This window comes from Artemia sp. Qi Xiang Cuo, chromosome 7, assembly GCF_049724085.1.
Source record: "Artemia sp. Qi Xiang Cuo chromosome 7, ASM4972408v1, whole genome shotgun sequence".
Taxonomy (NCBI): domain Eukaryota; kingdom Metazoa; phylum Arthropoda; class Branchiopoda; order Anostraca; family Artemiidae; genus Artemia; species Artemia sp. Qi Xiang Cuo.
In genome coordinates, this window is record NC_142800.1 from 16,402,005 (window position 1) to 16,418,572 (window position 16,568).

At 38.1% G+C, this 16,568-nt stretch overlaps 1 protein-coding gene across 2 annotated transcripts in view; it reads left to right on the forward strand.

Moving 5' to 3' along the window:
* LOC148950005 (uncharacterized) overlaps positions 1-4,490 on the forward strand; it is a 105,960-nt gene extending 101,470 nt beyond the window's left edge. For both annotated transcript variants that reach the window (XM_089092069.1, XM_089092068.1), the window contains one exon: positions 4,302-4,490. In XM_089092069.1, the coding sequence (XP_088948195.1) occupies positions 4,302-4,361 (60 nt within the window). In that variant the 3' untranslated portion in view covers positions 4,362-4,490. The remainder of the gene's footprint in view (positions 1-4,301) is intronic.
* The last annotated feature ends 12,078 nt before the right edge of the window (positions 4,491-16,568 follow it).

Consider the following 16,568-nt stretch of genomic DNA (forward strand, 5'->3'; position numbering starts at 1 on the left):
TTTGTGCGTGTGTGTAAGTTTTTGTGTGCATGTAAGTTTTTGTGTGCATGTAAGTTTTTGCGTGTGGGTGTAAGTTTTTGTGTGTGTGTGTAAGTTTTTGTTTGCTTAAGCTATTGCCTGTGGATATTAGTTTTTTGTGTGTTTGTGTATGATTGTGTATGTGTGTGTGTATGTTTTTTTATTTGTGTGTGTATGTTTTTTGTGTGTGTGTGTGTAATTTTGTGTGTGTGTGTGTGTGTGTATTTTTTTTATTTTTTTTTATTTTTCGATTATGTTTAATTTATCTATGTTTTGTTTTTAATTTTTGTGTGTGTGTGTGTGTGTAAGTTATTTAGAGAATGTTATTTTTCGTCTTAATGTGTAAGTTTTTGTGTTCCTGTGTAATTTTTTGTGTGTGTGTGTGTGTTTTAGTTTGAGTGTGTGTGTGTAAGTTTTGGCGTGTGTGTGTTATTTTTGATGTGTGTGTGTGTAATTTTTATTGTGATTTTTTTAGTTCTTGTTTTTTTAAGTTTTGTCGTGTGTGTGTAAGTTTTGGTTTGTGTGTGTGTTTGTTTTGTGTGTGTGTGTGTGTGTGTGTGTGTAAGTTTTTTTGGGTGTATGTGTGTGTTTTTTTGTGTGCTTGTGTAAGATTTTGTGTGTGTGTGTGTGTGTGTGTTAGTTTTTTTGTGTGTGTATGTTTTGGCGTGTGTGTGTGAGTTTTCGTATGTTTGTGTGTTTATGTTTTGTGTGTGTGTGTGTGTGTGTAAGTTTTTGTGTGTGTAAGTTTTCTGTGTGTGTGTGTGTATTTTTGTGTGTGTCTGGTGTGTGTAAGTTTTTGTGTGTGTAAGTTTCTGCGTGTGTGTGTAAGTTTTCGTGTGTGTGTGTGTAAGATTTGTGTGTGTGTGTTTGTGTAATTTTTTTTGTTCATTTAATTTTTTGTTTTATTGTTATTTTTCTTTTGCATGTTTAATTTTTTGTGTGTGTGTGTGTGTGTAAGTTTGTGTGTGTGTGTGTAAGTTTTTGCGTTTGTGTGTAAGTTTTCTTGTGTGTGTGTGTAATTTTTCTTGTGCTTGTGTAATTTTTTGTGTGTTTAATTTTTTGCGTGTGTGTGTGAGTTTTCGTTTGTGTTTGTGTAATTTTTGTGTGTGTGTGTGTGTGTGTGTTTTTGTTTTTGTGTGTGTATGTGTTAGTTTTTTTTGTGTTTTTGTGTTATTTTTTGTGTGTGTGTGTGTGTGTGTGTGTAATTTTTTGTGTGTGTGTAAGTTTGGGCGTGTGTGTGTGTGTTTTAGTATGTTTGTGTGTGTAAGTTTTGTGTGTGTGTGTGTGTGTGTGTAAGTTTTGTGTGCATGTAAGTTTTTGTGTGCATGTAAGTTTTCGTGTGCATGTGTAAATTTTTGTGTGTGTGTGTGTGTGAAAGTTTTTGTGTGTGTAAGTTTTGTCGGGTGTGTGTAATTTTTCGAGTGTGAGTGTGTGTGTTTGTTTTGTGTGTGTGTGTGTGTTTGATATTTTTTTTTCGAGTGTGTGTGTGTTTTTTTGTGTTCATTTGATAGTTTGTTTGTATGTGTGTGTGTGTGTGTGTATTTTTTTGTGTGTGTGTTATTTTGGGCGTGTGTGTGTGTGTTTTCGTGTGTGTGTGTGTGTAATTTTTGTGTGTGTGTGTGTGTAAGTTTTTGTGTGCATGTAAGTTTTTGTGTGCATGTATGTTTTCGTGTGGTTGTGTAAGTTTTTGTGTGTGTGTGTGTGTGTAAGTTTTTGTGTGTGTGTGTGTAAGTTTTTGTGTGTGTAAGTTTTTGTGTTTTTGTAAGTTTTTGTGTGTGTGTGTAAGTTTTTGTGTGTGTGTGTGTAATTTTTTGTGCGTGTGTGTATGTTTTTGTTTGGGTGTAAGTTTTTGTGTGTGTGTGTGTGTAAGTTTCTGTGTGTGTAAGATTTTGTGTGTGGTTGTTATTTTTTTGTGTGTGTGTGTATTAGTTTGTTTGTGTTTTTGTGTGTGTGTAAGTTTTTGTGTGTGTGTAAGTTTTTTGTGTGTGTGTGTGTATTAGTTTTGTGTTTTTTTGTATGTGTTTTATTTTTTGTGTGTTTAATTTTTGGAGTGTGTGTGTATGTTTTCGTGTGTGTGTGTGTGTGTGTAAGTTTTGTGTGTGTGTATGTGTAAGTTTTTGTGAGTGTGTGTGTGAGTTTTTTTGTGTTCATGTGTTAGTTTTTGTGTGTGTGTGTATGTGTGTAAGTTTTTGTGTGTGTGTTAGTTTTGGCGTGTGTGTGTGTTTTGTCGTGTATGTGGGTGTGTAAGTTTTGTGTGTGTGTGTGTGTGTAATATTTTGTCTTATTGTAATTATTTTTTTTCATTTTTTTTTCCTATTTCTCGTTTAATTGTTTTTTTTTGTGTGTTTTTTTTATTTTTTGTGTGTGTGTGTGTAAGTTTTTTATGGTTTTTTTAATTTTTCGTGTTTGTGTGTAAGTTTTTGTGTGTGTGTGTAAGTTTTTGTGTGTGTGTGTAAGTTTTGTGTGTGTGTAAGTTTTTGTGTGCATGTATGGGGACCGGGGGAGGGCCTTTGGGGCCCAGGGAGGGCGTTTGGGGATCCGGGGCCCCTGAGGATTGGGTGGTCTTTTGGGAGCCCAGTGGACCTTTGGGGACCGGGGGAGTACCTTTGGAGGTCCGGGGGACCCTTGGGGGCCGGTTGGCCCCTCGGGAGCCCGGGGGACCTTTGCGGACCTGGGGAAGGCCTTTGGTGGTCTGGGGAGGGCGTTTAGGGGATAACATTTCGAAATTTTTACTTTTTAGTTTACTTTTGCGGCGCATCCCTGCGGCGCCTCCCTGTGGTGCATCCCCTGCGGCGCTTCCTTTGACTCGCGGTGAAACCCCTGCGGCGCATCTCCATGTGGCGCTTTCCGGGCCCGCGGCGCTTCTCGGTCCGGGGGGACCTTTGAGGAGTGGGGGAGGGCATTTGGGGTCCGGGTGGCCCTTTGGGGGTCCGGGGGCCCTTTAAGGACCAAGGGAGGGCCTTTGAGGGTCTGAGGAGAGCGTTTGGGGTCCGGGGGACCTTTGGGGGTCTGGGGGAGGGCATTTGGGGGCGGGGGGGACCTTTGGGAGTCCGGGGGCCCTTTGCGGACCAGGGGAGGGCCTTGGAGGGTCGGAGGAGTGAGTGTGGGGGCCGGGGGACGGTTGAGTGTGTGGGGGCCCTTGAGGACCCGCGGCGGGCCTGGGGGTGTCTGAGGAGGGCGTTTGGGGTCCGGGGGACCTTTGGGGGTCTGGGGGAGGGCATTTGGGGTCCGGGGGCCCTTTGGGGGTCGGGGGACCTTTGAGGACCAGGGGAGGGCCTTTGAGGGTCTGAGGAGAGCGTTTGGGGTCCGGGGGACCTTTGGGGGTCTGGGGGAGAGCATTTGGGGTCCGGGGGGCCCTTTGGGGGTCGGGGGGGCCCTTGCGGACCAGGGGAGGGCCTTGGTGGGTCTGAGGAGGGGGTTCGGGGGGCTGGGGCTCTTTGGGAGCTTGGGGGACCTTTGAGGACCGAGCGCTTCCTTCGGGGTCGGGGTGGTGGGGATCGGAACCCTTTGGGGTTGGGGTAGAGGACCTCACGACACTGTTCAAATGAAACTTGTGTATTATAACGACCACAGAGTTTCACCCTCAAATCCTCTTCTAAAACCTTTCCTAAAATCTTCTTTTAAAATGTCTCTAACTGTTTCGTCGAAATAATTCCATAACCTGTCTAAAACAGTTTCGCCCAAATAATCCCTAAACGTAATTTCAGCGTGTTCATTTTGTTTTTGGCATCTCTACGCTAACGCATTTCAAATTATTTGGAAACCTGATCCCCGCGCTAAAACAATTCATTGCTAAGATGTTTCTTGGAGAATTGTTTCCATGGCAATGTTTATTAATATCCTTTGGAGTTCGACCAAAAGAGTTGTTTCCGAGGCAAAGACATTAATGACTTGGATCTATTCCTGGAGAATCGTTTCTAGGTGAAAATTTTTAAAGTCTGACAGATGATGTCATTGGTTGATTGATCTGTCAAGAAAGGGGAATTAATTTGTTGTTTCTAAGGGGAATTATTGATTCACGATAGGTGAATTGAGGTCGACAGCACAGGTGTTCCAAATTCCTGGACGGCATAGCATTCGCTGAGAGCGTGCACTTACAACAACAACAACATCGACCTTGGAAATTTAGGTCATTGACCCCATTAACCACGTGTTCTCCCTAATGACTATACCCAGATATGGTGTGGGGTTCGGAGTATATGCCCATATATGGTGTGGGGTTCGGACTCAATAAGGCCCTTCTACTCACGCAATTTGTCTAATTTTACACTTTGTCTTTGCAGACATTTGAAGAGCTTTTTAAAAAAGCAGAAGAAATTTTAGCGACGTACAAGACAATATAGACATAAAATTGTTTAAGATTTAGTGGCAACCTGCAATGAACTGTGATACTAACTTAAGCGCCATCTGCATGTTCATGCATAATTTCTGTTTATTCATGTATATCTTTATGTTTGTGGCTATGGAAAATACATTTGAAGTAATTAAGTTTTTGGCTATTCTTACTTCTATTTCACCCTTTCACCCTGATGCGCAGGCTTACCTTTGTCTCAAGTTTTTTTTTATTTACCTTAGTTGTGTTTTCAAACAGCTGTGTGGCAACAAGGTGTTAGGTCGTGTGGCTTTTTTGTGGCTAAAATATAACTTTTTCAGGCAAAGTCACCCATGTTTTTTACTCTTTCATGCAGCCCCAGTCCCTATTGGCACTTTTTAATACTCAAAAAGGCAAATCAGGCACATTTTGAGTGAGCTTTTTCAGAAAAGTCTGTTTTTCGATGAACAAAAAGCTGTTTTTACTCGGCCGACTTTGTCTGAAAAATGAAGGCAGGCCCTCAGTCAAAGATTGGCAATCAAAGTTGCCAACTCCTTAAAGTAAACTGTACCAGTTTCCAGACTAAAATTGTGCCGTAAGGGGATTATTTGTACCATATGAACAGCATGTTAAAATTTTACCGTACTAAGAAGAAAGCATTTTATAAACGAAAACTTTAACAGATGTCCGAGTAAGAAACGAGCCAGCAAAACAAACATTTACTGGGATATTTGTGTCGTACCCAAAAATCTCCATACGTACTGCATCGTACGAAGACCTCCAAATTATACTAAAAACGGCAGAGTTGTACCATGTTGGCAACGCTGGTGACCATATCAATATTAACCAAAATCTTAAAAATTAAAGCCTGAATACGGTATATAGAATGGGTACCCAATAGGAACGAACTGATATTCTGAAGGGCCGAAGTTTCTGTAGTAGTGGGTTTTGGTCGGCAAGAATGTGTAAGCTAATTTTCATCAGTCAGTGTGCCATTGTACCAAGCTGCAAACTGCCGTCACTGTACAAGGTTACGTTCTGTTTGTTTAAAAATTAATGCGATTTTTGTTTTGCGTGCTCGTAGTTTTTGCGATGGCTGATATTTGTGTACAGTTTGTTGCCGTGAAATTTTATTCTTGCTCAGAAAAACAGCAACAGGAACCTATGAAATATTAAAAACTGCCATCAAGGATTATATTATGGAAAAACCTTAGTTTTTGAGCGGTTATCACGTTTTAAAAATGGCAAAATGTCAATTGACGAACAAACCCGCTCTAGATGTCGTTCGAAGGAACAAACTGACAATTTCTTTTTCAAAAGATTCATGAAATCAACCTGGAAAATCGAAGATAGACCATTAGAAATTACGGAGAATTCTGAAGTGACCTAAAGTCCAGCACAAAGAATTGTGACTGAAGATATTAGGATAAGAAAGGTGGCAGCTAAATTTTTTCCTCGAATGCTCGCATCAAAAACAAAACTGCAGGGATCGTGCTCTGCTTTGAAGGCAGAGTTCTATGTGACCCGAACTCTTTTACAAGGTCATCACACATGAGGAATCATGGTATTATGGAAACAATTCTAAGCACCAATCAGGTTAATGAAAGACTCCGAATTTGATTTGTCCTGAAAAAGCTCGTCAGGTGAAGTCAAACGTTAAGAATGGTGCTCATTTGTTCGTTTTTTTTTATGAGAGAAACCGTCTATTCGGAATCTACTAAACCAGATTAGGAGGATAACCTGGCACTCTCTCTAGAAGTTTCAAGAAGATTACTTAACAGTTTATAGCAAAAAAAGGCCTGATTTGTGGCAGTCCGGGCAGTGGTTTTTGTACCACGCCAATGCTTCCGCTCACATAGCACTTTCTCCGCACCGTTTTGTGAACAAAAATGGTATGACCACGGTTTTCCTCATACCCTATTCACCCAATCTTGTCCCCTGTGACATGTTTTTATTTCCCCGAATGAAAAGGGTCATGAAAGGAGAAAATTATGTTTTTAACAGTGGAATAAATGATTGGACAAGTCCATTAACTCCTTTGGAGAGTCTGAAAGAGATTAAATGTTTTTGTAGATAATTATCTATACAAAAGTAGCTCGATTTCTTTTGGGCACCCCTCGTACATCAAAATAATCTTTATTTGATGGTGATTCCAGGGTTGCCAAGATCCCCAGAGTTAAGTGAAGGTTTGAATTTACGTCCTTTTGCTTTGCTTAAACGGTTGATTTCCTTCTGGTTAAAACTTGGTTAAGAAGCTGAAAGGTTGGAGAACACTTCTTTCTCTCTATTTTTATTCAAATTATTTGAACTTTTTTTGGCTTGTTAAGCAAAAATTTAAGCTAGTCATTTATCCAGGGTTTCATGAGAACCAAGAAAATTGATAATAGGTGAAACAAGGTAATAGAAGATAGTATTCAAGCTTGTCTGCATTTGTAAAATAAACTTGTTTATATTGTAAGTCTGCCAGTGTTGAGTGCAGTATTTTCCTAACTGTAAGAATAATCTTCTAAGAAAGATCTTACATGAATGATTAAACTGTGAACATAAAGCCATTTCTATTGGATGGGTTGGGCGAGCTGGGAGGTGTAAGGAGTTATGTTCTGTCATTAAAGGTCTAATAACATCGACAAAGTTTGCTAGAAAAGCTATGAATTGTACCAGGAGCAACAAAAAGCGTTGAAAGAAAAAGAGAGAAAGAACAGCAGGATTTTGAGGCAGATGAGGGGTTCTAAGAGCAGTGGCTTGACTGAAAAGAAAATCAAAGAAATACAGAATTTTCAAAGATGTCAAAAGAAAAAAAGGTTTTGATTGCAAGGAGCTGGTGACCAACGAGTCGCGGAATGAAGCCCTGAAATGGCAGAAGGGTGGCATTGAAAGGGATCAAAGGGTTGAGATACTTGTGGCTTAGGTCATGATAGATGAGATCTGGCAATTGCGAATTGACCAAAAATGTAACGACTTCTTGAGAAACAACTCAGAAGCAAGCAGGGTCAAAGAAACAGTTTCTGATCTAGCAGGAGGTAACGCAAAATGAAGACAACTGTGCTGTTGTTTTCTACTTTCCGCTAATGTTTTTATATTATTTCTTTATTTGATTTTATATTTCCGAAAGTGGAAAGTCCACATGTAAAATCTATAAATGAGGGAAAAAAACTCTAGAAGAACTAAGGTCAAACAATTGGTTGTAACGAATTTTACGTAAGAAGTGAGGAGAGACATGGTTCAACAGTAGCTGAAACTCTAAGAAACAGTGTTTTAATAACAATAGATGTATCAAAAGAAATCGAATTTTATGTTGATTAAATAAAAAAAAACAAGTTTTTTTTAACTGAAAGTAAGGAGCGACATTAAAACTTAAAACGAACAAAAATTATTCCGTATATGAAAGGGGCTGTCCCCTCCTCAACGCCTGGCTCTTTACGCTAAAGTTTTTCATTGTTTAAAAAAAACAGATTTGTGAGAAAGTCAAACTTTAGCTTAAAGAGGGAGGCGCTGAGGAGGGGACAGTCCCTTTCATAATACCGAATAATTTCTGTTCGTTTTAAGTTTTAATGTCGCTCCTTACTTTCAGTTAAAAAAAACTTGTTTTTTTATCCAATTTTTGAATGTTTTTGAATGAATGCAGGTTTTGATCTTGGCTCACCGTACATGAATAATTAAAACAATATTTGCATATTAATTTACTTTTATTTGGTTAAATGACCTTCTCGAAACTTGTTTAATTTTATTTACGAACGTTTTTATTAGTAATAAATATACGTAACTTACGAATTGACTTACGTAACGAACTTCTATATTCATATATTTTTAAAACGTATATTAGGGGGTTCGCCCCCTAGTCAATACTTTGCTCTTTAAGCGAAATTTCAAATTTTGTTCCAATTCTTTAAAAATGACTGCTTAATCGCAAAGACCGTTGATTAGAATAAATAGCTCTTATGAAAGTACTAAAAAATCTTTGGCTTAAAGAGCGAGGTATTGACTAGGGGGTGAACCTAATAATATATGTAATATTTTCTGTTCGTTTAAAGTTTTGATGTTGCTGCTGCTACAGTTCAAAAATTTGTTTTTTTATATTTAATTTCTTATCTTTTTTTAAATAATGTTGGGAAGTCCGGCGTCCCCTTCATAGCAATGTCCCTTCCCCCATAAAAACTTCCTTCATGGAAACATCCTCCCACATAACCCCCGACCCATCCCCCCCCCCCACTACCAGGAAAAACATCCCCTGAAAACGTCTCTATACTTCCCAATAACCAATGCTATATGTTAACATAGGGTAAAGTTCATAACTATGACTATACAAAGAGATATGACAAGAGTGAAGTTACACTCTATTGTAGAAAATGCAACCCTGATATTGCAGCACATCAGGATAAGTATACTGTGAATTCGGATAATCTACCTACATTATTTGTTCTCGACAAATACCTATACTTAGTAGAAGATGAAATCTAAAAAGTAGAAAAGTCGTTTTTATCATGTATATACATTTTTTTCATTTATTAATAAACAATTTCACATACATTTTTAGAACATTTTATTCCCAGGGTACTAAAATCAATATTAAACATACTTGTAAATATATTTTCCTCTAGAAAGTTGTTTAATCAAGACAGGTCAACATAGATGTCGAGAAACTCCTTGTAGGTATAGCAATGATATCTGAACATGAAAAAGAGTAGTGCATGAAAACCACATGTCTTAGTCGCTAAATGCTGTAATCTTCGTTGATTTTGAATAATAGTTTCCCCACTGCTTTCAATAAAGTTGTTGATGTATGGAGTGTAGAATTAATACGATAGGCCAAGAGGATAAAAAAATTCGATAATCTTCATTGTTTGTAAGATGCATAGCCACTGGCATGTCTTCGAACTCGACAGACTGCTATTAACAATGATTAGGGCATTACTAACATTTGGCCGTTTTTCAATGAATTCCAATGGTATGCAATAGGACTCGTACCGAGACGTGTATGGATCCATATTAAATGCGTCATTATTTGTTTTGTATTCATGGTGCTAGGTCTAGTAGAACACTGCCGTCGGGTGTGATTTCCCAATAGGTTTCAAATTGACTCAATGATATTAGCGTGATACTTTCAGTCAAAGCATCGGCAAATGTATACTCTAAACTTACATTCCCCGTTCGTAATTTGCTCATATCCTGGGTCCCCGACAGGTCCAAAACAATTACACCATGATTTTTTGAAAACATTGAATCCGTTATTCCATTTTCAAATAGTTGAGAGTCATGATCTAGGGATTGCATGGTCAACTCGTAAATAGTTCTATAGGATTTTTTGTCAAATGATAGAGTGTACAGTGGAATACCATTCACTTTGCACACAAGGCTAGATAGACCAAACAAATTGTAATCATGGGGGGATTCAGTCCAGGATCCAACGGCACTGCCACTCTTCACAAAGGCCAAAACCAATTTTGATGGGATTTCTCCATTGATAAATGATGAATCGCTATAGCTACGAGAGCCGGTGGCAATGTGACGTTGATTGGTGATCGTATGGGGGACAAGAAGTTTAATGTTGTTGCCATTTGCTCTTAGCTTTTCCACTGCCAATGCAACAGAGCTCATAACCTCTTTTTTTCGGACGTGGAGAATTGCCGATGTGATAATGACATTTTCATCGGGTGCTGCAGGAAGTGTTTTTCTGAAAATGAAATTCGATGGGGCTAGTTACAACTTTATGTCAATCTTGACAATTGGGGTAGCCATTGGGATACTTTGAATATCTCATGATTTAATTTTCCAACCAAATGATACTCCTGGCTCACTGCAGTAGTCAACTCACCGTCAGTATCAACACCTGATCGATATTCATAGCCCAAGGATTGTCCTCTCAACTCCTTGTATGCCTTTGGTGTCATCATCATAAATTGTATGTAGCTTGCATAGTTGGATAAATTATTGCTAGTGCTCACCCATGTTCCATTAATAAATACATTAATTTGTTTGAACAGATTGTGTAGAATACAGTTTTCGTAGGAGAGACCATAGGCATCAGTTGGAGATGTATTATCTGACTTTTTCTTCACCGCAACATTTAAATCAATAAATGTTGATGATAAATCAATGAAATAGTCTTCATTGGAATATATTTGAAAGTGTATATTTTCCAAGAGGGGTCGCTGGGGGTGAAATTGTTCATAATCACCGTACTTGACACTGACATCAACATTTTCAGCATTGAACAGATTCAATGAGGAACTGATTGATGGATGCAATTTCTTATGGGGGAGATAAGTCATCTTAAGAGAAAAAATCCTTCTTTGATCTAACAATCGCTTTGTTTTTCTTCTTCTTATTGGTCTTCCTTGTTTTATTTCTCAAAGTCCTTGTTGATGTCCTTCGCTTCCCGCCTGGGTAGAGACTGATGAGTGAATGACGCGCACGCATCCTTTTCAATCCCTCCCCATTTTGCCGAGATTATAATTGCTCACCAAGGGCTCTTGCTGAAGATCTAATATTTTCCTTAACACTCTCGTTGAAATTATTCCCTGAACCCCAGTCCTGTAGTGTTGAAGCAGCAAAATTTGATGCAGCAGGTACAAGATATTTTCTGTCAAGGAGTAGTGCAGAACGAAATAGCCTAGCAAACCAGCTACCAAGACCATAGCCAGACATTGTAGTACGCCCCTTGTATTAGTCCAATCCATTGCCTATTTGACGTGGACTCAGAGCACCAACATAGCAATCGATATCGGGACAGATAACTGGAATTCTTCTATTGTTCATTTTAGGTGGTGTCGCCAACAATGGGTCGAAAATGACATGTAATCACTGCTAAGCCTTTTGTTATCTCTAAAGGATCACCCAATTCACTTCTTAGTGTTAACTGACAGAGTTCCAAATACGAAGTGTTTACAGGAACATACTGAAGATGCTTTATATTATAGTGATGAACAAGTTCATGGGTTTTTTTTCGTTCAAGAACACGTAGGAGGGGGACATTTGAATTACCTACTCTCGATGTTTCTACAAGGAATGCACAGAGAAATATGAAAGATTGGAAGGCGAAAGCAGGTGAATAATTAGCAACAAAAACTTGATCAATGCAGGAAACAGTGGCAATATTTTCCCCATTTATCACATTCTGTTTAAAGCAATGAACGTGTTTTAGATTATCATGGAAAATTATCTTTTGCGTGTCAACAGGCGAGGTAGTGTAAATCCTCTCGTGTGCCAATTAATAACCAAAAAGGAATGTACCATTCCTGCGATAAGATATTTTTGTATCCATTGTACGACTCAAATCGGTCATATTATCGTAGTCAATATATTTCAATTTAATATGTGGATATTCGCTAGATTTAAGTGCTTCAACCCATTCATAGTCGACAAAGAGTGACCAATCGAATTGTATAACTCTTATATCATACACACGATCCTTTCTCAGGATGTCATAGGTATTTTTGAGAATACAGTCGACAAGAGCCACTTCATACGCTTCGTCAAATTTGATGGCGGGGAAGAGTTTCGTCCAAAAATAACTTGTTTTATTCAAGTCATTGTAGAGAGGATCGGAAAGATTGGACATAAAAGTTACATAGAAATCATTGGGCACTGTCAATATCTTCAACACTGATCCAAGAATCAAAATCAGAGTTTTATCCTAGCCAATGAACAATTAATTGTTTCCTACCTCTGTGAGTAAAAGTATTTAATATATTTTCGATTTGATAGATTCCTCTATTATTTATAACTTTTTGTAGTTCGTACTCATAGAAGCCTCCAAGAATCTCTTCATCTGTATTATCGCGCAAACGATAAATTATGGGTCTAGTGTCTAGGATTTTTGCCACTTTAAAAAGTTCTGTGGACCACAAGTAATTACTCTTTTCAAAAACATTAGTTGTTTTATTAATTCGAACAGTATCCCCAACATTGAATTTTTTCTTCTTGACACTTGTTTTATTGGAACATTGTTTAAGAAAAGTGTCAATTGTATCATGATCAGAATGAAGAACTTCCGCTGGGGTTGAATTGGACAATGATCGATGAGGTCGTTGATTATAAATCACCATAATTTTATCTAAATCATGAATAAAAGCAGATGTATTTTTCAATGTGCAATATCATGAAATTAAAAGTCGAATAGTTCTTATCAATCGTTCAGCCAATGCAGCCCATATAGGACTATGACTATTATTGACCATTGCATTATATTTTGCTAGTACTTTTGCAACACGGGGGCTAAAAAATTCACTACCACGATCAGTTTGAATTTTTTTATATGAAACCTTTTCGAGAATACTTTCTATAGCCTGATCAACTTCAACATCGCTCTTTGACCGCAAAAAAATTGCACTGGCATATCGACTAAAAGTGGTGATTTCCAGAAAAACGTACCTGTGCGATAGACTGCAACACCTCTAAATCTCATCTAGAGTGAGGTGATCTTATTACTATATATGCAATAGGGAAAAGGCGGTAATATTTTGATAATAACTAGAACAAATTCAATGACATTTATGCTTAGTGTACACTGTTTCAGTTTTAAAATAACATTGTAAATTTTAAATACGACCACCAGTGACTTTGGAAAGAGTGGTGGGGAACTTAAACTCCCCACTTCACCAATATTTTCTTAAACACCTTTCAGAACTTCAACCATTTTGAACGTAAACGTGTAGTGTAACATCCGCTACCCTTTTGTATACTGGTGGTTGGTTGTGGTGGTGACGTTGAATTGATACGTCTTCGCTTTTGTCTAGCTATCAATGGTGTACTGCCCGTCTTTATTATCAAGTTTCCACTAAGTGTGCTAGTATTTTCAAAAATTGATTTAAAATAATCTTCTTCTTTGTCATGTTCAAAATTTAATGGTGTTGTTGAAGACGATGGTACATGTTCATTTTTTTTTTTGAATTTGCCTATTGCTAATAAGGCTTATGGGGGAGTTTAAGGTATTTAGAAAGTTGTATAGATGAATTTCAAATAATAATAGTCCTTTACGATTTGTAACCGTATCATAGATTAAATCAAATATATCATAGTGCTTGGCCTGAGTCACTATCCTATTTTCACTTTAGTAAACTTGATCATGGTCCTGAGTCCTGTAAATGAGATAGTTTAGATATCGTTTAATATTTTCAAGATATTTTTTGGGACTTTTAATTCCGATTGTCAACACAGATGATTACCATTCCCTTATATTTAATTGTGTTCCAGCAGCAGCAGAAGAATCTTGAGGAGATGATTCTTTTTTTCGATCAATACCAATGGCCTTCGCACGATAGGGTTTATGTTTGTCCACTCGGCGAAGTGCATCCTGAAATAAAAGCATTTTTTTATCATCCTCAGCAGTATCGTTATCAGCGAATTTGATCTGGTTGTCTTCGGATCGCTTGAGAGTGTAAAAAGCAGGTACTATCTATGTCAATTTTTATGTTTTTGCCATCTATATAAAACTTCTTAACGGTCAGGCAATAATTGGCGACAAAAGTGTAGAAGAGCAACCGGCCGCCTGAAGAAGTCATTTCCTTTTAAAATTCTTTCCTTTGTTTTTAGAGGCCAATGTATGTACAATGGAACGATGTTGCTTTGCCTGTTGCTTAACTACTTCTGGAAGTTGAACATTGCCCTCGGTAAAATTTAAACAAAGTTCAGATATTAGATTAATGAAATAATTGTCAATACCATGTTTGAGTATGGCTTTCCTAAGTGGGGGTTTTGAAGTGCTTAGAACTGAAAATAAATGTCTATTTTCATGTAGTTTCTTCAGTTTCCTGATAGCAACTAATAGGTCTTTCTACTGTTCACGGGGAGATATACTGTAATTTCATTGTCAAAAATATCTTTGACTACACGCAAATCCTCGGGTGTATTTTGATTAAGATCCAATAGGATATAGCCGTAGGGTTTATTAGTTGCCTGACTGTATGCTGAGAACAGAAATTTGGAGGTGCCTGGATGGATTTGTTTATTGAGAGTTATTAGCGAGCTAGAATCACGAATAACTCTGTAGATGATATAGTAGGTGCAGTTCAATGCAAGTGTTCGCATACATTTGCTCTGATGAAAGAGGTTGTGTAGAACCAGGGTAATGGGAATCTCTTCATAATGAGAGCGAACAGAGAGCTATTGCAAAATTTTCTGGGGGTAGTGTTCAATAGATTCAGCTAGATCGTCAATAGTCATTAAAGAGTTTCGTTAGACGGTGCTGAAGATATCGAGTTCCTGCATATGTTGTACCCGCACAAATCCCGTTATAGCAAACTCTTTTATTTTATTGTGTGACTCCTACCAAATTCTGTAACAATAGTAGATTTTTTTTGGCTTTTCCACAAACATTATATCGCAATTTTTAAATATTTTAGCTAAGAGTGTTGTTTTGCTTGACATTGAGTGCCCACACAAAAACAATCTGAATGTTGTTTTAAATTGATACATGTTTCTTTCAACAGTTTACCCGGACAACTAACTGTAGACTATAGCTGTCTAATGACTAAATGATTTCCATATTAGTCCGTTCAAGAATAATAATGAGAAGAAGAACAATAAAGAATCATATTTCTTGCATTATAAAAAGCGCTTTACAGAAAACAAAGAAAAATACACTTTTTTTAAAATTCATTTATAATAAAAAAACATTAATTTTAAAAAATGCACTAGAAAAAGCACTTTAATAAATATACTTTATTTATAATTACACCATCTAATGAAAAAAAAACACTTTTTTACATCACTTTTTTTAATTTGAATGCAACATGTATATTTACAAAAGTAAAAAAAAATCTACTCTAAGTAAAAAAAAAGATAACTTTGGTAGTAGCGACGCACCCCCCGCTGGCGGCTGACCGGGCGCCCCCCCCCCCTTGGGCCGCGAGTCACCCCCCCAGGTTGCGAGGCCCCTCCCCCCAAGGTTTTGGGAAAAATTTATTGGACTTTGCTCAAACCGAGACTTTCCCTATGGCTTACACATTCAGCTCGGTCGGAAGTTAAATAGTGCCCCAAAGGGAGGGTAGTCACACCGTCTTGACAAACATAGACCTTGTCGGAAATCGTACTCATGGGCAATTTTTTCTATATTTACTGTGAAGTTTCTGTAGTTGAGTGAACGAATTGCCAACAATTTGGATCGTGGAATTGTATTTTGAACAATACAATTCCTATATATGTCCATGTCGAAATTCTTATCCACATAGCGCGTGGGTACTCCTTTGCAACGTTTTTTGATTTCCTCGTCGTGTGCCTGTATAAAGCAACACCTTCGGACTTACAAACTTACCACGGGAAATCATGTCGCTTCCCGCTTCTGATTTAAACAATAAAAGCTGATTTGGCATCCGACGTTTCATTAGCTATGGGTAAAGCCCACTCCAATTGGTGTAGTCCATCCGGGAGCTGATGATTTCACCGTGCGCCAAATCATCAATTAGGTTTGGGGTTTTCACTTTTAGCAGTGGAGAATCTGTGTCCCCGTAGTAGACCTCTGCTTGCCCCTTCTCCAGCCACTGTACCCTAGCCACATTGTAGTAGAATTCCAACATGAGCTTATTAGAAATCTCCAAGATCGCACTTCCTGCAGCAATATTTTTATTCAGGACAATGCTTCTTCTTTTTTCTATTCAATAGTACCATGTCCGGGCCAATGATTGAAAAGAAAGTGTAATTTGGATCTGAAATAATACGAACACATTGTTTGGGATCGGTCACAACGTCAAAACGATTCCTATTTCGAACACTCTCGAAAATTTTATAAAAAGTAGAATTAAAAATGAGCTTATAAATTTCTTTTTCGGCTTTTTTGTGCGCTTCAGAATGTTTCTTAACAAAAGTGTCAACAAAGGTTTTCAGATAGGGTTTTTTGGCTAAACTGGAGGGTTCTATGAACCTTTGTGACGTTGAAATCGTCGTTGCACATCCATTTTAAAGCCACACGATGTACAACAATATTTTTCTTCGGCAGAAGGTCAGCAATAAGTTTTTGTTTTGAAGGTGACCAATGCAATCCGTCCACCTCGACTAAACGTCTGTTGCAGGGGCTCAAAGAGTCCCTAGTCATAGGTCTATTGATGCATGGAAAAAAATCCTTTACTGAATCGTGAAGCTCAACTGGTGTCTCCCCATCAATTTCAAAAAAAACATCCAACCGGCCCATTCTCCTCAACACTGTCAATGTTGGGGAAATGGGGAGCTTGAGGGTCATTGAGCCATTTATAGTAATCGCAGGGCAGTTCATAATGGGACATGGCCGAGGGGTAGAGAAAATTCA